Source organism: Rhinopithecus roxellana, chromosome 8 (assembly GCF_007565055.1).
Source record: "Rhinopithecus roxellana isolate Shanxi Qingling chromosome 8, ASM756505v1, whole genome shotgun sequence".
Taxonomy (NCBI): Eukaryota; Metazoa; Chordata; class Mammalia; order Primates; family Cercopithecidae; genus Rhinopithecus; species Rhinopithecus roxellana.
This window is the reverse complement of record NC_044556.1, coordinates 45611437-45633753: the sequence shown is the minus strand read 5'-3', so window position 1 is coordinate 45633753 and position 22317 is coordinate 45611437. Positions and strand designations below refer to the sequence as shown.

The following is a 22317-nucleotide window of genomic DNA, read 5'->3' as shown; positions in this document are numbered from 1 at the left end:
GGGCTAGTTTTTTGTATTTTTCAGTAGAGACGGAGTTTCACCGGTTAGCCAGGATGGTCTCGATCTCCTGACCTCGTGATCCACCCGTTTTGGCCTCCCAAAGTGCTGGGATTACAGGCTTGAGCCACCGCGCCCAGCCCCCAATGTATTTCAAAACTCTTTTTTTCCCTTAAATCATCCAGTGGAATTCCTGGGTTTATGCAATCCTCTTGTCTCAGCCACCTGAGAAGCTGAGACTTCAGGCGCCTTTGCACTCGGGGCATTCAAGATATTTTTTAAAAATTTCCTTGAAACTCCCTCTTTGACCCATGGGTTTTTACGAAATGTATTGTTTGACTTCTAAGTATTTGAAAATTTTCCTCCTATCTTCTTTATTTTTGAGATGGAGTTTCGCTCACTCTTGTTGCCCAGGCTGGAGTGCAATGGCGTGATCTTGGCTCACTGCAACCTCCACCTCCCGGGTTCAAGCAATTCCTGCCTCAGCCTCCCGAGTATCTGGGATTACAGGTGCCCACCACACACCTGGCTAATTTCTGTATTTTATTAGAGATGGGGTTTCACCGTGTTGGCCAGGCTGGTCTTGAACTCCTGGCCTCAGGTGATCTACCCGCCTTGGCCTCCTGAAGTCCTGGGATTACAGGTGTGAGCCACTGCTCCTGGCCCCCATGTCTTTCTATTATTAATTTGATTCCATAGTTGTCAGAGAACATATTGTATAGTGCAATCCTTTTTAATTTGTACAGATTTGTTGCATGGTCTGGGATACAGTCCACCTTGGTGTATGTTCTGTGAGAGCATTCAAAAATGTGTACCCTGCTGTTGCTGGGTGTAGTGTTCTATGCAATGTCAATTAGGTCTTGTTGGTTTGATGATATTGTTGAGTTCTTCTGTATAGTTGCTGATTTTCTGTCTAGTTGTTCTATTCATTGTTGATAGAGGGGTGCTGATGTCTCCAAATATAATTGTGGATTTGTCTATGTCTGTTTTGAGTTCCATTAGTTTTTGCCTCACACATTTTTCAGCTCCTTTGTTTGGTGCATTTAGGATTATTATGTCTTATCGGTGGATTCACCCTTTTTATCACTATATGATGATCCTTTTTGTCTCTGATAATTTTCTTTGCTTTGAAGTCTGCTTTATCTGTATAGCCGCTTTTGCTTTCCTTTGGTTAATGTTTGTCTTTTTTCGAGACAGAGTCTCACTCCATCACCTAAACTGGACTGCAGTGGCACCATCTTGGCTCACTGCAACCTTGGCCTCGTGGGTTCAAGTGATTCTTGTGCTTCAGTCTCCTGAATGGCTGGGATTACAGGTGCCCACCACCATGTCTAGCTAATTTTTGTGTTTTTTTAGTGGAGACGAGGTTTCACTATGTTGGCCAGGCTGGTCTTGAACTCCTAACCTCAAGTAATCTGCCTGCCCTGGACTCCCAAAGTGCTGGGATTATAGGTGTAAGCCACCATGTGTGGATTTTTTTTTTTTGACAGAGTCTCATTCTGTCACCCAGGGTGGAGTCCAGTGGCACAATCTCGGGTCACTGCAATCTCTGCCTCTGAGGTTTAAGTGATTCTCCTGCTTCAGCCTCCTGAGTAGCCTGGATTACAGGTGCCTGCCACCAAGCTCAGCTAATTTGGTTAATGTCTGCATGATATAACTTTCCCCATCCTTTTACTTTCAGCCTGCCTATATCATTATATTTAAAGTAAGTTTCCTGTGGAGAGTACATGGTTTGGGTCATGCTTTTTAATTCATTCTACTAATCTTTATGTAGTTATTGGTATGTTAGGGCTTAAGTCTGCCAATTTTTGTTTTTGTTTGTTTTTTTCTGATTTTGGTTTCTTTGTTTTCTTTTCCCTACCTCCTAAAGATTACTTGAACATTATTTAGAATTCTATTTTGATTTATCTATGGCATTTAAAAAAAATATATGGAGCCCTTCACAAATTTGCATGTTATCCTTACACAAAGGCCATGCTAATCTCTCCATCCTTCCAATTTTAATATATGTGCTGCTGAAGTGAGCCCTTTCTACAGTGTTTTTGAGTATATTTGCATAGCTTTCTTATTGATTGTTCTAGGTATTATATTATATATACACATAACTTATTACAGCCTACTGTTGTCATTATTTTACCAGTATGAGTGAAGTATGGAAACCCTACCTCTCTTTGTCCCTGTTCCCTCTCTAATTTATAATTTCTAAAAACATTCCCTCTATATACCTTTAGAATAAAATCAGACAGTGTTGTAATTTTTGCTTCAACTGTCAAATATAGTTTAGAAAATTCGATAGAAGAAATATCTATTGATTTTACCCATATTTTTTGCTAACTGTATCTTTTCTTCCTAATGTTCCAAGATTTCTTTTTTCATTGTTTCCTTTCCATTTAGAGAATCTCCTTCAGCCACTTTTAGAGTAGGTCTACTGGTGACAAACTCTTTTTGTTTTCCTAAGAAAACTTCCAATAATATCTTAGTTTCCTCTTCATTCCTGGAGGATTTTTCTGTGTATAGAATTCTATTTCTTTCTGGGTATAGAATTCTGAATTGACTGCTATTTTCCTTCAGCCCTTGAAAAATATTGTACCAATTCCTTCTGACCTCCATGATTTCTGATGAGAAATCCATTGTCATTGAATTGTTTGTTTCCTTATAGTGACATTTTCAAGATATTTTTTCTTTGTCTGATTTCAGAAGTTTAATTTTAACATGCTTGGCACAGATTATTTAGGTTTATCTTGGTTGCGGTTTCCTCAGCATTTTTTCTTTTTCTTTTTCTTTTTTCTTTTCTTTTTTGAGACAGAGTCTCACTCTGTCGCCCAGGCCAGAGTGCAGTGGTGTGATTAAAGCTTACTGCAGCCTTGACCTCCTGGGCTTGAATGATCCTCTCACAGCTGGGACCACAGGTGCATGCCACCGTACCTGGCTAATTTTGTGTGTGTATGGGTTTTTTTTTTTTTTTTTTTCGGTTTGGTTTTTTTAAGAGATGGGGTTTTAGCATGTTTCCTGGGCTGGTCTTGAACTCCTGGCCTCAAGCAGTCTGCCTTCCTCTGTCTCCCAAAGTGCTGAGATTACAGCCATGAACCACTGTACCGAGCCTTCCTCATCTTTTTGAATCACTATGTATTTGAATCACTATGTTTATGTCTCCTGACAAACTTGGGAAGTTCTCAGTCATTATTTCTTGGTGTACTTTTTCAGCTCTGCCTTCTTTTGTTTCTTCTTCTGGGACTCCAGCGACAGGAGCCACAGGAGCATTAGATCTCTTGTTAGTCTCTCAGGTCCCTGGGGCTCTATTCATTTTCTCACTCTATTTTCTCTGTTGTTCAGATAGAGTAGTTTCTATTGTTTTACTGTATGCTGATTCTTCCCTTTGTTCTCTTTATTCTGCCATTGAGCCTATCCACTGAGCTTTTCTATTTGGTTATTGTATTTTATAGTTTTAATATTTCTATTTGGTTCTTCCTTATACCTTCTATTTCTTTGCTGAAGTTGTATATTTTTAACTTTTTTTCAAGTGTGTTCAGAACTGCTTCTTGAAGCATTTCTATCATAGCTGCTTTAAAATCTTTGTCAGATATTCTAATATAGCTACCATCTCAGTGTTGACATCTACTATATTTTTTCATTCAGTTTGAGATCTGTACATTTTTGTATTATGTTATAAGACTTTGGATCTTAATTTAAAACTTTTATTTTTAACTGACTTTGTCTGTCACTGCTTTGGCATGAGAGGGGGTGTCATTTCATTGCTGCCAGGTGAAGGGAGAAGTTCAGATTTCCCTCTGTACCTCTGTTGACACTCAAGCGGGACAGGTCTCCTCCTTACTGCTGGATAAGGCTGCTTGTTCCAGCCCCACATGGTCTCTCCTGATACTGTGGTAGAGGTGGCCTCATTACCTCTGGGTGATGGTTAAGGTCCTGACTCTACTAGGCCTCCTCTGATATCAACCGAGCAGGAAAGCAGAGGGGTACCTCATTTCTGCCAGATGGATTTCCAGGTTCCCCACTGACACCACGGTCTTTATTGCCACCACGCACACAGAGAGGAGGGCTCATTACTGGCTGACTGGGACAAAAGTCCCAGTTCCCTACTTGGCCTTGTGTCACACCACTCTAGTGAGGGTATTGGGGTGGCCTGTTACAACCTTGAGAGAGTGGAAGTCTAGGTTTCCCATTTAGTTTTGGCATGGGTTGGGGTAGGGCCACTGGAGTAGAGTTCTCTGGAGAAACAGAACCAATGGAATATATGTATAAATTGGCTCATGTGATTATGGAGGCTGAGAAATCCCATGATCTGCCATCTGCAAACTAGAACCCCAGAAAAGTCCGTGGTGTAATGTCAGTCTGAGTCTGAAAGCCTGAGAACCAAGGGAGCCAGTGGTGTAAATTCCAGTCCAAGAGCAAGAGAAGATTGATGTCCCAGCTCAAGTAGGCAGGTAGGAAGCAAAACAGGGACATTTGTCCTTCCTCTGCCTTTCTGTTCTATTCAGGCCCTCAACAGATTGGATGATGTCACTCACACTGGGGAGAGTAATCTGCTTTACTGAGTCCATAGATTCAAAAGCTAATCTCATCCAGAAACACCTCACAGACCACCCAGAATAAAGTTTAATCTAGGCACCCTGTAGTATGGCTAAAAGTTCCTGTCTTACAGACTGCCCCTTGCCTTTGGCTAGCAGAAACAGGCTTTTGTTGGAGCTTTTCTTTTTCTTTTTGGTCTGTGCCCATTGGCATTTCCTGGTTGCTGGTTTCTTCAGCTCCAAGTGTTGAATAAATGAAGCTGAAAGAAAACTCGGAGAACTCACCACTGTGGTATTTCTTGGGTCTTGAGGTTTCTATCCAGTCTGCTTTCTTTTCTCCACCTTTCAAAGTCTTCTTATGTTTAATAAATAATTTCCAGGGTTTATGGTTGTTTGCGGAGTGGTGAAAATATATTACTCCATCCTCCCAGAGGCGGAAGTTCCATCCAGTGTATTTTCCATTTCAGATATATTTTTCATCTCAAGAAGTTCCATTTTGGTCTTTTAAGAATACCTTCCATTTCTCTCGTTATATTTGTTTTTCTTTACATTATTTAACAAACAGATTAAATATGTTCACTTTAAATTTAATTCAGTATGATACTGTTAACCTTTACAAAAAGACAACTAGGAAAATGGCTAAATATTTATTTCTAGAACCCCTAATTTCACATATTTTTAAGTTCAGAACTAAAATGCTATGTCTCCTCTGAGGCCCTAGTGAAATTAATAGTATAAACTCCTTTTTTGAACTTTTTCTCCTGACTTGGTCTGTTTTTATTTTTTTAATTGACAAATAAAACTTGTATGTGTTTGTAGGGTACAACATGATGTTTTGATATATGTATACGTTGTGGAATGGCTAAACCTAGCTAATTAACACATATATTACCTCATGTATTTTTTGTGTGGTAAGAGCACATGAAATCTATTTTCTTTTTCTTTTTTTTTTTGAGATGGAATTTTGCTCTTGTTGCCCAGGCTGGAGTGTAATGGCACAATCTCAGCTCACCGCAACCTCTACCTCCCGGGTTCAAGTGATTCTCCTGCCTCAGACTCCCCAGTAGCTGGGATTACAGGCACGCGCCACCATGCCCAGCTATTTTTTGTATTTTTAGTAGAGATGGGGTTTTACCATATTGGCCAGGCTGGTCTCAAACTCCTGACCTCATGATCCACCTGCCTAGGCCTCCCAAAGTGTTGGGATTACAGGCGTGAGCCACAGCACCTGGACATAAAATCTATTTTCTTAGCAATTTTCAAGCATGCAATAGATTATTAACTATAGTCTTTATGTTGTACAATAGATCGCTTGAACTTATTCCTTCTAACTGAAATTTTATATTATTTGACCAACACTTAGGTTGATTTCATATCTTGGCTGTTGTGAACAGTGCTGCAATGAACACTGGAGTGCAGACACCTCTGTGACATAACGATTTTGTTTCCTTCAGGTATATACCCAGAAGTGAGATTGAGATTGATGGATCATATAGTACTTCTATTTTTTGTTTTCTGTTTTTTTTGTTTTTACTTTTTTCTTTTTAGTACCACAGAAAAGTCTTCAATGGAGGCTGGGCGCGGTGGCTCAAGCCTGTAATCCCAGCACTTTGGGAGGCCGAGACGGGCGGATCACGAGGTCAGGAGATCGAGACCATCCTGGCTAACATGGTGAAACCCCGTCTCTACTAAAAAATACAAAAAACTAGCCGGGCGAGGTGGCGGGCGCCTGTAGTCCCAGCTACTCGGGAGGCTGAGGCAGGAGAATGGCGTGAACCTGGGAGGCGGAGCTTGCAGTGAGCTGAGATCTGGCCACTGCACTCCAGCCTGGGCGACAGAGCGAGACTCCATCTCAAAAAAAAAAAAAAAAAAAAAAAGAAAAGTCTTCAATGGTAGTTAGAGTTTTGATTTTTAAAGAAATTACCATTTTCCATAATGGCTGTACTAATTGAAAATCCCAACAGTGGACCAGGGTTCTCTCTTTTCCATATTCTTACCAACACTTGTTATCTTTTGTCTGTTAGTAGCCATTCTAACAGGTGTGAGGTGATATTTCATTATGGCTTTAATTGAGCATTTTTTCATATACTTGTTGGTCATTTCTTCATTTGAGAAATGTCCCTTTGCCTTTTTTTTTTTTTTTTTTTGAGACTGAGTCTCACTCTATTGCCCAGGCTGGAGTGCAGTGTTGGGATCTCAGCTCACTGCAACCTCTGCCTCCTGGGTTCAAGCAATTCTCCTGTCTCAGCCTCCCCAGTAGCTGGGATTACAGGCGTGTACCACCACACCCGGCTAATTTTTGTATTTTTAGTAGAGACGGGGTTTCATCATGTTGGCCAGGCTGGTCTCAAACTCCTGACTTCAAGTGATCTGCCTGCCTTGGCCTCCCAAAGTGCTGGGATTACAGGTGTGAGCTTCTGCACCCGGCCCTTTGCCCATTTTTAAAATCAGGTCATTTGCTTTCTTGCTATTGAATTGTTAGAGTTCCTTATATATTTTGGATATTAACCCTTTGTCAAATGTATGGTTTGTAGATATTTTCTCCCACTGGGTAGGTTGTCTCTTTACTCTGTTGATTTTTTGCTTTGCTGTGCAGAGGCTTTTTATTTTGATGCAATTCTGTTTGTCTACTTTTGATTTTGTTGCCTGTGCTTTTGGGCTCATATCTAAAAAATCATTTTTCAGACCAATGTCATGGAGCTTTCCCCCTATGTTTTCTTCTGGTAGTTTTATTGTTTCTAGTCTTACATGTAAGTCTTTACCCCATTTTGAGTTGATATTTACATATGGTATGAAATAAGGGTCTACTTTCATTTCCTTTATTTCATTCTTAAGAACATGAAGGCCAGGTGCAGTGGCTCACACCTGTAATCCCAGCGCTTTGGGAGGCCGAGGTGGGAGGATCATCTGAGGTCAGGAGTTTGAGATCAGCCTGGACAATATGGTGATAACCCCATCTCTACTGAAAAAATCAGCCGGGCGTGGTGGCCGGCACCTGTAATCCCAGCCACTGGGGAGGCTAAAGCAGGAGAATCACTTGAACCGGGGAGGTGGAGTGAGCTGGGATCACATCACTGCACTCCAGCCTGGGCAACAAGAGTGAAACTCCATCTCAAAAAAAAAAAAAAAAAGCATATTTATATCTCTTTTAATGTCCTGTCTACTAATTCTACCATTTCTGACATTTCTGGGACTGTTTCTTTTGGTTCTGGGTAACATTTTCCTATCTACTTTTATAATCCTTTTTTTTTTTTTTTTAAGAGATGGGGTCTTACTGTGTTGCCCAGGCTAAAGTTCAGTGGCTCTTCTTGGGTGTGATCGTAGTGTATTACAGCCTCAAACTCCTGGCCTCAAGTGATCCTCCTGCCTCAGCCTCCTGAGTAGCTGGGACTACAGGTACATGCCACCACATCCAGTACGATAATATTAAATTGAATGTCAGACCTTGGGAATTTGATTTTGTTCAGTGCTAGGTTTTGTTGCATTTCTCTAATGAGTGTTGGACTTGGTTCTGCCATGCTTGGTATCAGTTCGATCATCAGTGCTTGCTTTCAAGCTTTGCATGGTGGCTCCAGAGTAACCTTTATTCTAGTGTTCACTACTGAGTCCTTTTAAAGTCTCTATATGATGCCCCACGTATTATAGGATCTATTCATATGGGCTGTCAGGAACATAAACAAAATATTCCCAGTCTTGTGTAAGTTCTGAGAATTGTTTGGCCTTTCATTTTCTGTTGTTGTTGTTGTTGTTTTTAACCCCCTGCCTTGTGGAATTTTACCTCATTAACGTACATATCAGTATTCAGCCAAAGTTTTGAGGTCTGGGACCTCTTGGCAGATCTCCAAAGCTCTCTCTATATCATTCCCTCGTCTCTAGTGTTTTCTCTTTTAATCTTTCTTTTCTTTTTTTCTTCCTTTCTTTCTTTTTTGGTTTCGTTTTTTTTTTTTTTTTTTTTTTTTTTTTGATATGGAGTTTTGTTCTTGTTGCCCAGGTCAGAGTGCAATGGTGCGATCTCGGCTGACCACAACCTCTGCCTTCCGGGTTCAAGCGATTCTCCTGCCCCGTCTCCTGAATAGTTGGGATTACAGGCCTGCGCCACCATACCCAGCTAATTTTGTATTTTTAGTAGAGATGGGGTTTCTCCATGTTGGTCAGGCCAGTCTCGAACTCTCGACCTCAGGTGATCTGCCTGCCTCGGCCTCCCAAAATGCTAGGATTATAGATGTGAGCCACCATGCCTGGCCTTCCTTCTTAATTTCTAGCCAACGCATTCTCCACCAACTCTAATCTGTTTTCTCCACTCAATGAGACTGCTGGCTCTATTGGGGCTCCCCTCTCTGCACTGCTCCTAACAGTGTAGTGCAGGAAACTGCCTCTAGGCACTAAGCTGAGGCAATCATGTGACTCACCTTGTTTCCCTTTTGTCAGTTAAAATTCTGCACTACCGGCTTTCCATTGTCTATAAATATTTCTTTCCTAATTTTATCTGGTTTCATCGTTGTATAGTGGGAAGGCAATTTCTGTAGCTGTACTTCCTTTACTTCCTTCTTGGGAGAAGTGAAAGTCTTCTTGGGCCAATTTTTCAGGTGGAAACAATTTACTAAAAAGCTATGTCTCTAGTAGAAAGGACCCTGAGACACCATGACAAGTATATAAGGTAGTAATTTTCCCAGTCCTAACCCACAGGGACTTAAGATCTTTTATTTTCATAACACACATGAGAGAAAGAGGACTATGCAAACATTTAAAGCACTGTTGGAGAGTCCATTGACATTGAAGCCTTAGGATCTGAAGCTCCACTCTGTCAGAGTGGCAGGGTGTGGAGGGTAGGTAATAATTGTATTCCAGCTCCAGGTCTGACTCTCAGTAGGTCTATCAGGTTTACACTCACCTAGTGGTTATTTCATAAGTTCTTAACGGACAGTTGGAATAGACATATTTGACAGTTGGCAGAACCACCAGGTTGTTTTTTTGGTGTATGATGTAGGAAATATCATAGTGAGGAAGACCAACATGAAGTGCCTGGGACTGCCTCCACCATTCCAGACCAATATAATAAATAAAAATTACCTACATCAGTGCCCCGCTTGAAGACCTAAAGCATGCAGAGGTGGTGGTGCCCATCATATTGCCATTTAATTCACTAGTCTGGCAACTGCTAAAACCAGACAGATCCTGGAGAATGAGTATGGATTACTGCAATCTTAATCAACAAATAATGCTAATTCTATCTGCTGTTCCAAATGTGGTATGTTTGCTGGAAAAGATTAACACAGCCTACATGGTATGTATTGATCTGGACAATGCACCCTTTTTCATCCCTGTAAAAAGGAAGATCATAAAAGCTTGCTTTCACTGAGATGAGCAATAATATACAATTTACAGTTTTGCCTCTGGACTGTGTAAACTCTCCTGCCTCTGTCATAATATAGTCTGAAGGGACCTGGACCATTCGGACATTCCATAGGACTTCCCATTACTGCACTGATGACATCATGGTAATTGCACAGGATGAACCTGAAATGATGCCTATATCAGAGGCCTTGGTAGGATAAATCTTCTTCAAATAGTACTGCAAGAACCCTACAAATATTCAGGATTTTGCCAGATCAGTGAAGTTTTTAAAAGGCCAGTGGTCTGAAGCATACCAGGACATTCCCTCCAAAGATGATAAGGAGAAATTTTGCATCTCATGTTTCTCACCACTAAAAAGCACAATGCCTTGCAAATGTCTTGGGGTCTGTGGCTAGCATATTCCACACTTGGGAATGTTGCTCTGACCCAAATATCAGGTGACACAAAAGGCTGCCAATTTTGAGTAGGTCCCAGAGCAGGAAAAAGCTCTGTAACAGGTCAAGACTGTGGTACAAATGGCCCTGCTGCTTGGCTCACAAGACACCATATTATATTAGAGGTGTCAGTGGTGAGAAAAGATCATATACTGTTAGTGATAAATCCCAATAGTAAGTCACACACCCCCTATAGTGCTGGAGCAATGCCATGCCATCTGAAACAGAGCATTATACACCTTTCAAAAGAGAGCTCCTGGAATGCTACTGAGTCCTAGTTGAGACAATGTGCTTGCCTATGGGATGGTAAGTGATGAAGTGATGATGTATTATAACCTGGGTTCTGTCAAACCCACAAGTCATAAGGCTGGGTGGGTCTACCAGTCATCCTTCATAAAATGAAAGTGGTATATAAAGAATTGGGCACAAGCAGGCCTGGAAAGCAAAAGTGAGCTACATAAGCAGGTGCCCAGATCCCCTGTCACCCACCACTGATGCACTGGTGGTTCTTTCTCAGTTTACATCTGTAGCCACATTGGTCGGCAATCCCTCATGACATGATGACAGAAGAGGAAAAAGGCTGAGCTTGGTTAATGTACAGGTTGTCTCAGTAGGTGAAAGTAAGCTGGAAATACACTGTGGCTGCACTATGGCCCCACTTAGAGATGGCCTGTGTACCTGCCAGAAGTAAGAATATATATAGATGCATGGGCCTGGAAGACAAACTGGAAGATTAAAAACGAGGAAGTGTGGGGAAAAGGCACATAATTACCTGAGAATGGGTGTACAGTGTATGATTTTTGTATTGCAGGATTTTTCCCATCAGATAACATTCACCACAGAAAAGGCACCAACCAAGCAGATGGAATGACTTAGCCAAATAATGTTAACCAGGCTTTGTTGCTGGCACCCCAATGCTGGCAAAGTGATCATATGAATGGAGGAGCCACGGTGGAGCTAATGCAAGTGTTCAACGTCATGGACTCATCAAGTCTGATCTAACTACTGCATCAGTGAATGTCCAGCTTGCCAGCAACAGAGACCAACACTTAGCCTGATGTCACCATTCCTCAAGGAAACCATTAAGCCACTTGGTGGTAAGTTGATTACACTGGATCCTTGCTACCTTGGAAGGAGAAGTGTTCTATATTGAAGGGGCACTGATGTATACTATGGGTATCGGTTTGCCTTTCCTGCCTGCACAGCCTTGGTCAGCAACACCATCCAAAGGTTTACAAAATTTTGATCCATTGACCTGAAATCTTGTGTAGCATTGCATCAAACCAAGAGACCCACTTGATAGCAAGGAGGTAGAATGCTGGGTACATGATGGTGGGATCGGCTTTAATCACATACCATACTATGCAGAAGCTGCTCCCTGATAGAGTGCTTTCTTGTGGGAAGGCAGGAACCCCAACAGAGGAAGCCATGGCAGAACATAAATTGTGAAGATTTCATGGACATTTGTCCATTTGTCACTTCCCCAATCAATACTCTTGTGATTTCCTATGCCTGTCTTTATTTTAATCTCTTAATCCTGTCATCTTCATAAGCTGAGGATATATGTTGCCTCAGGACCCTGTGATGACTGCACAAATTGTTTGTAAAACACGTGTGTTTAAACAATATGAAATCTGGGCACCTTGAAATAAGAACAGGATAACAGTGATGTTCAAGGAACAAGGGAGGTAACCATCAGGTCTGACTGCCTGAGAGCTGGGAGAACACAGCCATATTTCTCTTCTTACAAAAGTGAATAGGAGAAATATTGCTGAATTCTTTTTCTCAGCAAGGAACAGCCCTGAGAAAGAGAATGTGTTCCTAGGCGAGGTCTCTAAAATGGCCACTCTGGGAATGTCTGTCTTATACGGTTGCAGATAAGGGATGAAATAAGCCCCAGTTTCCCGTGGCACTACCAGGCCTATTAGGATGAGAAAATTCCTGCCTAGTAAATTTTAGTCAGACCGGTTGTCTGCTCTCAAACCCTGTCTCCTGATAAGATGTTATCAATGACAATGCATGCCCAAAACTTCATTGGCAATTTTAATTTCACCCTGGTGCTCTGTCCCCATTTGCCTTGTGATATTTTATTGCCTTGTGAAGCATGTGATCTATTCATGTGAAGCATGAATAGACCCACACCCTATTCATACACTCCCTCCCCTTTGAAAATCAATAATAAAAACTTGCTGGTTTTACGGCTCAGGGGGCATCATGGAAAATGCCAACATGTGATGTCTCCCCCAGACACCCAGCTTAAAATTTCTCTCTTTTGCACTCTTTCCCTTTATTTCTCAGACTGGCCTACACTTAGGGAAATAGAAAAGAACCTTCATTGAATTATCAGGGGTAGTTCCCCCAATAGTGCTTGTTAAAAGCACAGCTAAGGCACCAGATTGGAGATGATACCCTGTAAGGAGGAGGCATCATCCTTCATGATGCAGTACATACCCGAGACCGACTGTCATTGAATAGTGTATCCTTAAGGAAAATATATGGCTCTGGGGAACAAAGGGTGGGTGTAGGAGCAGCCCACCATTATCATCACTCCCAGTGATCCAATTGGAGAAACTGTGCCTTCTATCCCAACTCTGGTCTCTAAGGGTTTAGAAGTCCTGGTTCCCAGAAGGGGAATATTTGCACCAGTGGACACATTGAGTCTCACTAAACTTTAAGCTATGGCAGGCACCAGATTACTCCAACTCACTACCAAGAGACAAGAAGGCAAGGAAAGGAGTCATTATTAGGAGGTGGGGCTGCTATTACACAGTGGGGACAGGGAAGAATATATTTGGCACCCAGATCATCCACTTGAGTATGTTTCTCCTTGCCCAATTTTGATGATAAATGAACAAGTGCAGTCATAGCCTGAGAAGGGCATGATAGCCAGGTACTTCATCTGGTAACCCACATGAACCAGAGGTACAAGTCTCAGGGAGTTGGGGAAAGATCAACAATGGGTAGTAGAGAAGGGAGGTGAATGCCAGTTGCAAACTCAAGCTACAGCAGCAGAGGTTGTGGCCTGTCCCAGACCTTCCTCTTTTAAGTTTCCCCAGAAAGAGATCCATCAGAATCCTGAAGAAACCATTCCAGAACTAATGAAACAAATCAGTCTGAGCAGTGCAAGGGGTGGACTGTAGTGTTGACTGTGGTGTGCTGCCCATATTTTCCCCTTCAGGACTGAAGCTGCTAAGAATGCTGACAGCTGTTACCTGTGCCCCATTCGGGGACTGCCTTTGGCTGAAGTCAGCCAACTCACTCAAGATCATACCCCTTTCCTGGTCAAGTAGGGAGATAAGGTCAGCCTATTTGTCCTACTGGGGCATCCTGCAGAGCTATCCTAGTTTGAGTTCCTGGTTGACTGAGGCATTTGTTAAGACTGCATCAGCTCGATTTCTCCCTCTACCCAATACTACTGCCTTTACTCCCCAACAGGTGTTGATGCAGATGACTCCTCCCAATAAACTTCCTGCACATGAATCTCCAACACAGAGTGTTTTTGCCAAGAACGCAACCTGTGGCAGGTATTTAAATGCTTTTTAAGGTTAGCTGTATTAAATGTGTTTGTTGCTCAACTTCAGAGCTTCATGATGGTCATGTTGAGAGATGCTGTGTTTAATGAGCCTACCATTTCAAGGACGATAGGAATGGGGATCATTGAAATGGCAAATTTCAGTGGGCTTGGGGCTCATGACGAGGCTGCAGGTCCTCCCCAAACCTTAGGAGCATGTACAGGATGGCAGAACTCTGTGCTTCAGTTTGGGGGTTAATTCTGGGTGTTCCCAACACACTAGGGATTAACTGGGGTATGGAAGTTTATGCATCTGCTTCAATCTAGATTAGCGCTTCCTAAATGCTGGGGTCTCTGCAAGTTAATGGAGACTCAAACCTTTCAGGAAGTTCTGTTAAATCCAAAACTGAGTGTGCCTACCAAAAGCAGTCAACCATCTTTCAAAACAAGAGGATCCTGCTGGGAGATACTGGCAATGAGAAGTTCCTATAGGACCATAAGATCAGTCTGCGGCTGGGCACGGTGGCTCATGCCTGTAACTCTAGCACTTTGAAAGGCTGAGGTGGGTGGATCACCTGAGGTCAGGAGTTCAATACCAGCCTGGCCAACATGGTGAGACCCCGTCTCCACTAAAAATATACAAAATTAGCAGGGTGTGGTGGCAGGCGCCTGTAATCCCAGCTATTCGGGAGGCTGAGGCAGGAGAATCGCTTGAACTCGGGAGGTGGAGATTACAGTGAGCTGAGATTGTGCCACTGCAGCCTGGGCAACGAGAGCAAAACTCTCGTCTCTAAAAAAAGAGAAAAAAATCAGTTTTGGCGTCAATATACCTATAGAGGCCAAGGGCACCTATATTTACACTGATAGCCCCTTCATTGGTAATGTCTCCATCTGAGGGTGGATCCTGTCTGCATGGTGACCAAGATAAAAGATGCAAAAGATTAACATCATCCACCAAGATTATTTCCACTACATGTATAAGTACAGTTGCTTCAAGAAGCACAAGAACATGTTCATGCACCCATCCCCTTGCATCAGGGATGTCCAGATCAGCAACATCATCATGGTTGGGTAAGCACCAGCATGAGCAAGATGGTGCACTTCAACATGCTCATGGTCCCCAGTGCCACCAAGAAGCAATTCCGGTTCTGAGTCTGGATGCCTGCCTACTCCCTAACGTGAAATAATGTTATTTTCCCATTAAAAAAAAAAAAAAAGTGGGGAGGGGAGAAATGCTAAATTTCAGATAGTGCCAGTGCCAGACTTGAGTTATAGAGCTCTGTCAAGTATGAAGTTGGCTATAGTTATCAGTGCAACTATTGATGACAGACTTTCTCATTAGCTGAGAAGGGATGAAAGTGAATGGAAGTGCTTAACTGACTCAGAGTGGTAGGTGAGCTCAAATGGGAAAGAAACCAACGTCTGGTATAGTATGGATAGCAAAGGAGTCAATGATCCCATTTACTACCCTAAACTGAATGACCTCACATTGTATTTGAGTGACCTTGGCACAATCCACCTGAAAATGAATGTTCTTTTTTCTACTAATGAAACTCTGAACTTACAGAAAACTATTTACTTTCAGGCCAGGCGTGGTGGCTCATGCCTGTAATCCCAGCACTTTGGGAGGCTGAGGCGGGTGGATCATGAGGTCAGGAGTTTAAGACCAGCCTGGTCAATATGGTGAAACCCTGTCTCTAGTAAAAATATAAAAAATTAGCTGGGTGCTGTGGCACATGCCTGTAGTCCCAGCTACTTGGGAGGCTGAGGCAGGAGAATCACTTGAACCTGGAAGGTTGCAGTGAGCGGAGATCATGCCACTGCACTCCAGCCTGGGCGACAAAGCGAGACTGTCTCAAAAAAAAAAAAAAGAAAGAAAACTATCTACTTTCCTTATCTCCCATCAAGACATCCATTCATCCATTCCAGAGTTACCTCACGACTAGCTCCCTATCTTAATCTTGGTCTAGGAAATTAAGGTAACTTCTTTTTCAGAATTTCGGGAGCTGGTTCAAGGAACAAGGTTCCCTTTTAAAGCTTCTTTCATCCCAGCTTTCCAACAATTACCCTTAGGCCTTATTCAGGTCTTAGAGAAGTAGAATCCATTGTGCTTATTCACACTGATAACTACATCAATATATCTAAGAAGAGTAAGTGTTAAGACCAAACACATCATCAACTTGTTCAGCACAATTTGTTCATACCACAGTAACTGTGGGATGTGGTCTAAGATACTCTCTTCTTTCCTTTGTAGCAGCAAACCTCTGTGGCTCAAGGAAGTATCTCAGTTGGATGTCCTGTCCCGTCTACTCAAGACCAGTAAACAACACTTAAAAAGAACATAATCTCTTTATGTCTGCTTGGGATACAAATGTTCAGTTTGGATGATGAGAATGTGGCAAGTACTGAAGACAATGACTGGCTCTTCTGTTTGTCCCAATAAACTCCAATGGAGGAAGAAGCTAAACAGGTTTTGGATGGTTTCAGTCTATTGTATCTAGCTTATCAAATCTACAGCCTGGTACTTCTGGAACAAGACTGCCCCAGTGACGATAGTTAAAGATGGCAAAAATGAAGAATTCAACATGTATACGCAGTGCAGTCTGATGTCTTCAGATGTTCTCTAAAATTCTGTATTTGGTCAGAACTGGGAGTGAGATCAAGGTGCTTGCCCATTTCTGCTCCACTGCTCCTGATTCTGCTTTGCTGTCTTGGAGGGAGAGATTTAGATCTGGGGGCTGGTGGGGGCCATGCTCTTGGCAGTTTGTTGGGCTAACCAGTACTTATACCTTTTGGTCTTGGGCTTCTCAAAGTTCACCACAGACATAGGCACTCTTATAGTATCAAGCCCATTTACCTGCACACAAAACAATGGGAATTCTCAGAGATCAGTCAGGTAAGTAAGATTTAACACTACCTAATCCCAGCTTTTCACCCTGACTTTTCTCCCAGTCAGAAAAAGGAGAGCTAGGGCTGGGCACAGTGGCTCATGCCTGTAATCCCAGCACTTTGGGAGGCTGAGGCAGATGGATCACCTGAGGTCAGGAGTTTGAGGCCAGCCTGGCCAACATGGGGAAACCCTGTCTCTACTAAAATACAAAAATAAGCCGGATATGGTGGCATATGCTTGTAATCCCAGCTACTAGGGGGGCCGAGGCAGAAGGATCGCTTGAACCTGGGAGGTAGAGGTTGCAGCGAGCTGAGATCATGCCACTGCATTCTAGCCTGGGCAACAGCGTGAGACTCCATCTCAAAAAAAAAAAAAAGAGAGAGAGAGAAAGAAAAAAGAGAGAGCCAGGTGCTAGGTGCGGTGGCTAGCTACCTGGGAGGCTGAGGTGGGAGGATCACTTGAACCCAGGAGTTTGAATCCAGCCTGGGCAATGAAACAAAACCCTGTCTTGGGAAAGAAAAAGGAAAAAAAAGAAAAAGGGGGTGAAAAAGGAGAAAGAAAAGAAGAAAAGAAAGTATGCAAAACACTCACCGTCACCTCACACCAATACTCGCCCCACCGTGTGATAGGCTCTTCTGGTAACTTTAATGTATGTGGGGCAACCACAACACCAAGCTGGAAAAAAAAAAAAAATCTCAGCTCAAATGAACTGTTTTCGTGACTGCCATTCTAGGTAACCTCATAAAGAGGGTTACAGGATTTCCTGCACAGGGATGAATAAAACTGGGGTGTCTACTCTGGCTGATTCCATGGGAGAGAAGGGCATACACCTTCATAGACGGTAGTAGAGAAATTCAATTCTGATTTCTCAGAAAGGGAGGTAGATTCACAGAGAAACAGGGCTTGAGGCCAAAACCACTTCATCCACAAAAGTAACAATTCTCCAGTAAGTCACAAATCCCCAGCATTTCCCTAGGTAGACAGGAAACAAATGGAAACCATCACCTTTTCCTACCAATCTTCAAATTCTACGTGACCATCCTCAGTCCTTAGCCATTTCCTTCCCATACTCCTGCAAACCAACCAAGAATACTTTCCCTAACTACAGCTGGATGATCACACCCCTCCCTAACAAAGGGGTCAATCTCAGGCCTCCTTCCCAGAGGCAGCTTCCACCTCAGGGGTAGAGTGGTTTTTGGGAACACTCACATTCTTGAAGAAGTGGCGGGCAACTATTTCAGGGTTCAGCTCCCATTTGACATTGTTCTTCATTCCTACCTCCAGGCGACAGCTTTTTAGAAATTTCACTGTCTGAAAAGAATTATGAGTTGGAGTCAAAGGAGAGGGAAGATGGTCACAAGGTATGCAAGCCAAGCACGATGGCTCACGCCTGAAATTCCAGCACTTTGGGAGGCCAAGGTGGGTGGATCACTTCAGCCCAGGAGTTTGAGACCAGCATGGCCAACATGGCGAAACCCCGCTTCTACCAAAAATACAAAAATTAGCTAGGTGTGGTGGCGGGCGCCTGTACTGATTATCTTCTCATGTGTCTATGTTCTCTCCAACTTGTACATAAATATCCTTGAAGGTGGAGGCCTCATCTCAGACTATTCCATGGGTTCCCTGATTCCCAGATTGGGACCTCCCTTGGTACTTTAGGGCACTTCACCCAACACATCAGGGATCTCCCAAGAGGTCTTCATACCGGTTTTGTGGGGCAGCCACAACACTTCCCCTTTCTCCCACTCTGGGATCTGCCTGCAATCAGGAGACCTCAAGGGAATCAGTGAGACTCTCAGGGTGAGGTTGTTAAGTCTTGTAAGTGACCAGTAAATACTTTTTACATTTCTACTCACCGCTTCACCTGCCTTGGTCTGGATCTTCTCTAATTTTCCTTCTTGTCTCAGCTAGAAAAGAAAGTTAAAGACGAAAAGCAGTAAGAGAAAAATAAGCCCATGTTAAATAGCATCAAACTATTCCTATGCTGGGCATTGGCTGGGCTTCTGGATTCCTGTTCTTCTAGTTCCTATTTCATTTTTAAGTTAAATATCAAAGGGAAGGAAGCTGCGAGAGAAAAGAAGTTTTATCTCTCCAAGTCTCTCTGTCCTTCCTTTGAGCTCACCGATTTCTCCTCTTCCAACAGCTTCTTGTTTTCAGGGGATGCATACACAGCCAGTCCCTGAGGAAGGAGTCGATTCCGGCCCAAAGATTTCTTCACTGACACCAAGTCACCCCGGACTCCAACATCTGTCAATGAGAACAGAGAGAGGGGATTAGAACCATCTAGGAGTCCCTAAAGAAAAAATGATCAAAGAGAGAAGCACCTCTTACTTTCTCACAGTGCTTATTTTTCCTAAAAGAAATGCTAATTCATATTCACTAGGAACAAGATTTAAGAGACTGCTAATTAGTTTCTTTACGACTTGATGTATAAATTTAATATCCCCTGTATACAGGGAGGAGTTGTCCCATGAGAGGATTTCAGTATCTGTGGCACAAATTGTCAGGCTCCTCTCCCCACACACTGTTAACGATGTTGCTGTCTTTATGTTTTAATTTTCAATGCTGGAGACCAATGTCACAATCACAATAGTTTTTATGGCTTGCTCTTCTCACATATAGAGCTGATTATTTCCACAAAGAAAAAACAAGGCAAACAGTTGAGGGGGACGGGCAGGAAAAAGCTGATGCCAAATCGGACCAGCCTGAGAGGAGGTGCCTCGGCCCGGGCCTTACTCTCCACCGACTGCGTGAGGATGAGCTCCAGGTTTTCCTTGGGCCGATGCTTCGTGTCCTCCACCAGCTTATAGACGCGATGTCGCCGGTGCAGGCGCGGCTTCCGGCCCTCCCCGGCCAGTGGTACCTTCCACCAGCGCTCCACGATGACAGTGCCCTGGCGGCCAGGAAAGCGACGGTGAGCTAGTCTCCACAAGGAACACCGTCTCCCTCCACCACGGCCGCCAGCCCCTCAAGGAAAGCCCGCCACCCCCACATCGGCCCCCTCCAGGTCCCAGTGAGCCTCCAGGAACAATACTCGAGCGTTATCTACCCCCTACCCCAGACTCGGCCCTCACCCGATTTTGAGAGAGGCTGAAGTCGCGCGCCAGGCCAGGGGAGTTCCCTTCATGTCGCGGCCGCAGTAGCTCCTGGATACCTCCCCGCAGCAGCCGCTCAGTGCCCGCCGGTAGCAGAGCTCTGCCCGGAGCCGTGACCACGAGCGCCGCCATGTTCGCAGGCACAGAATGAGACCTGAGGGAGGACCCCGGCGTCGGGCGGCAGGAAAGGCCCCCGCCAGGGCTGCCTGCGGCGCGCCGGGGCGGCTTTGGTCTGAGCTGAGGTGGTGGATGGGGAGCCGGCTGGGGGACAGATGGCAATGCGGCTTGCCTGTTTTTTCTTTTTGGCAGAGGGGAGGGACGCCCAGAATTACTAACTGATAATGGAATGAGTGTTAGGTGGACTGACGCCGGAAAAGACGCTCTTCCTCTGGAAAGTGTGGGCTTTGCTTTAGCTCTAGTTGTTGGGGTAACTTTTAATTCTGACGTTTTGTGATGACTGGATACTGACGGGAGAATGAATGATGCTTTCACTTTTCCTTACTTCAAATCTACCTAAAAGTAGTAAAGGATGGGATCCCTTGGAAAACTGCCAGCTCCAGGAGGAGCCTAACCCTTAATCATTACACTGCAGTATTTAAGCTAATAAAGGAGAATTCTAAATCACAAGCTATGTAAGCCATAGACAAAAAGCAACTATGGTAGGGCCCCGACAGTTCCCTCTGGGGAGGGTCTCAGTACTGGATAGAAGACCATAAAAACTAGATGAAGGAAGGTCCGTTTGGCAGAGATTATGGAAAGACTGGCCCTTAAACATACTGACCAGTCCTCCTTCCTGCTAAATACACTTTACGTGGCCTTCGGGACACCAGTCTTCTTCAGTCTCCTCTGCTAATTTCTCCTTTTCTCCCGCTTCTTAGAATGCCCCCGGGACTCCGTCTTTAAACCTTTACTCTTCTCAGTATACAGTCACTGTTGATCTCATCCAGTCTCGTGGCTTACAATACCATTTATATGCCAGTGTCTCCCAAATTTCTAGTTCCATCCTAGACATCTCCCAAACTCGTCTCAAATATTCAACGGTTATTCGTCATTTTCCTCTTATGTATCTAAAGGACACCTCAAAGTTAACTGTCCTAATTTATTTATGCCCCCCCGCCCCCAAAACTGCCCCATTTGCAGCCTTTCTCCTCTCAGTTGACAGAAATTCCATTTTTTCCATCCTAACTCTTTTCCCTCATACTGCATCAGGAAATCCTGTGGGTTCTACCTCTAAATGACAGATAGTCCCTGGCTTGGATTTACAATTTTTGAGTTTGTGATGGTGTGAAGGTGATGTGCACTCAGTAGGACATCAATAAGTTACATGAAATATTCAACACTTTATTATAAAATAGGCTTTGTGTTAGATGATTTTACCCAACTGTCGGCTAAGTTGTCTGAGCATGTTTAAGGTAGGCTAGGCTAAGCTATGGTGTTTGGTAGGTGTATTATATGCATTTTCACCTTATGATACTTTCAACATACGATGGGTTTATCAGGACATAGCCCTATTGTAAGTCAAGGAGCACTTATATTTCCAGAATCCAACCATTTGTCACCACCTCCAATGCTCTACCCTGGAATAAGACATGACTTTCTCCTGGATTACTGCAATAGTCCCCTAAAAGATATCCCTTAATTCTCTACAGTTTATAATTCTCTGTAGCTTATTTATAGCAGCCAGAATGATTTTTTTAAAGCATAAGTCAGATCATGTCATTCTTCCACCCAAAACTTTGTAAGGACTTCCTCCTTTACTCAAGGTAAAAGAAAAAGGCCATCAAATAGTCTACAAGGCCATACGTAATCTGACCCCATTAGCTCTGTAGTTTACACTGCTCCACCCACAGTGGCCTCCTTGTTTCTTGAAAACACCAGGCACATTTCCTGCTCAGAGCTTTTGCACTGGCTGCTTTTGCATCGGATGCTCTTATCCTCAGATGCTGGCTTGGTTAACAACCTCACATCCTCCACGTGTTTAATTAAATGTCAGTTTTTTTCAATGAGAGATCACCCTATTTGTTACTGTAACCCTGACCCATCCCCTTCACTTTCCTTATCTTCCTTTATCTTGCTGTATCCCCCCACCCCATAGCAGTTACCTTCTAACATACTAAATAATTTACTATGTTTATTTTCTAGGTTTGTCCTCTAACTTTTAGAAGATATGCTCCATAGGGCAGGGATTTGTTTTGTTCATTGATGTATCTCAAGCACCTAGAATAGTGCCTGGCTCATAATAGACCCTCAATAAATATTTGTTGAATGGATAAATATGCAGAGGTCTCAAATTGGCAGCCCCAGAACCAAATTTTGCTTACAATGTATCTTTTTTTTAGTAGTCGATATTTTTTAAAATTGGAGAAATTTACTACAAAACTGTCTTTCCAGTTTCTGTTCAAAAATCATATGATACAGCACCATCAAGTCTGCATTCTTGCATGGAAATGGATGGAACTGAGTTGTGTGGACTTCCTTTAGATAAGGTGTGAGCTTTCCTATTTTGCTA

The 22317-nt window shown here is 43.2% G+C and overlaps 2 protein-coding genes and 1 non-coding gene across 3 annotated transcripts in view; 1 reads left to right on the top strand and 2 right to left on the bottom strand.

Annotated features, from left to right (window-relative positions):
• Positions 1-1921: 1921 nt before the first annotated feature.
• Positions 1922-2025, bottom strand: LOC115899389. The gene has a single exon (XR_004059110.1). It is a non-coding gene; the product is annotated as a U6 spliceosomal RNA (small nuclear RNA).
• Positions 2026-16151: 14126 nt separating this feature from the next.
• Positions 16152-20388, bottom strand: MRPL9 (mitochondrial ribosomal protein L9). The gene is made up of 7 exons (XM_010387140.2): positions 19788-20388; positions 19450-19606; positions 18836-18960; positions 18570-18620; positions 17923-18024; positions 17305-17388; positions 16152-16680 (listed from the first exon to the last, which is right to left on the bottom strand). Exons 1-7 carry the CDS (start codon positions 19938-19940, stop codon positions 16549-16551), a joined length of 804 nt encoding a protein of 267 aa, XP_010385442.1. The 5' UTR covers positions 19941-20388; the 3' UTR covers positions 16152-16548.
• The window catches only part of OAZ3 (ornithine decarboxylase antizyme 3), a 6370-nt gene continuing 4008 nt past the window's right edge, over positions 19956-22317 (top strand). Inside the window, 2 exon segments of the mRNA XM_030935888.1 lie at positions 19956-19985; positions 19987-20026. Of these exon segments, the coding sequence (XP_030791748.1) occupies positions 19956-19985; positions 19987-20026 (70 nt within the window).

Bases quoted from the DNA above. Each gene is read 5' to 3' on its own strand.
- MRPL9 (XM_010387140.2), bottom strand. From the start codon at position 19,940: ATGGCGGCGCTCGTGGTCACGGCTCCGGGCAGAGCTCTGCTACCGGCG. The intron at 18,025-18,569 runs GTGAGTAGAAAT...AATTCTTTTCAG, and splicing joins AGACCAAGGCAGGTGAAGCG to ACAGTGAAATTTCTAAAAAG. The intron at 17,389-17,922 runs GTGAGTGTTCCC...TTTTTTTTCCAG, and splicing joins CCCGCCACTTCTTCAAGAAT to CTTGGTGTTGTGGTTGCCCC.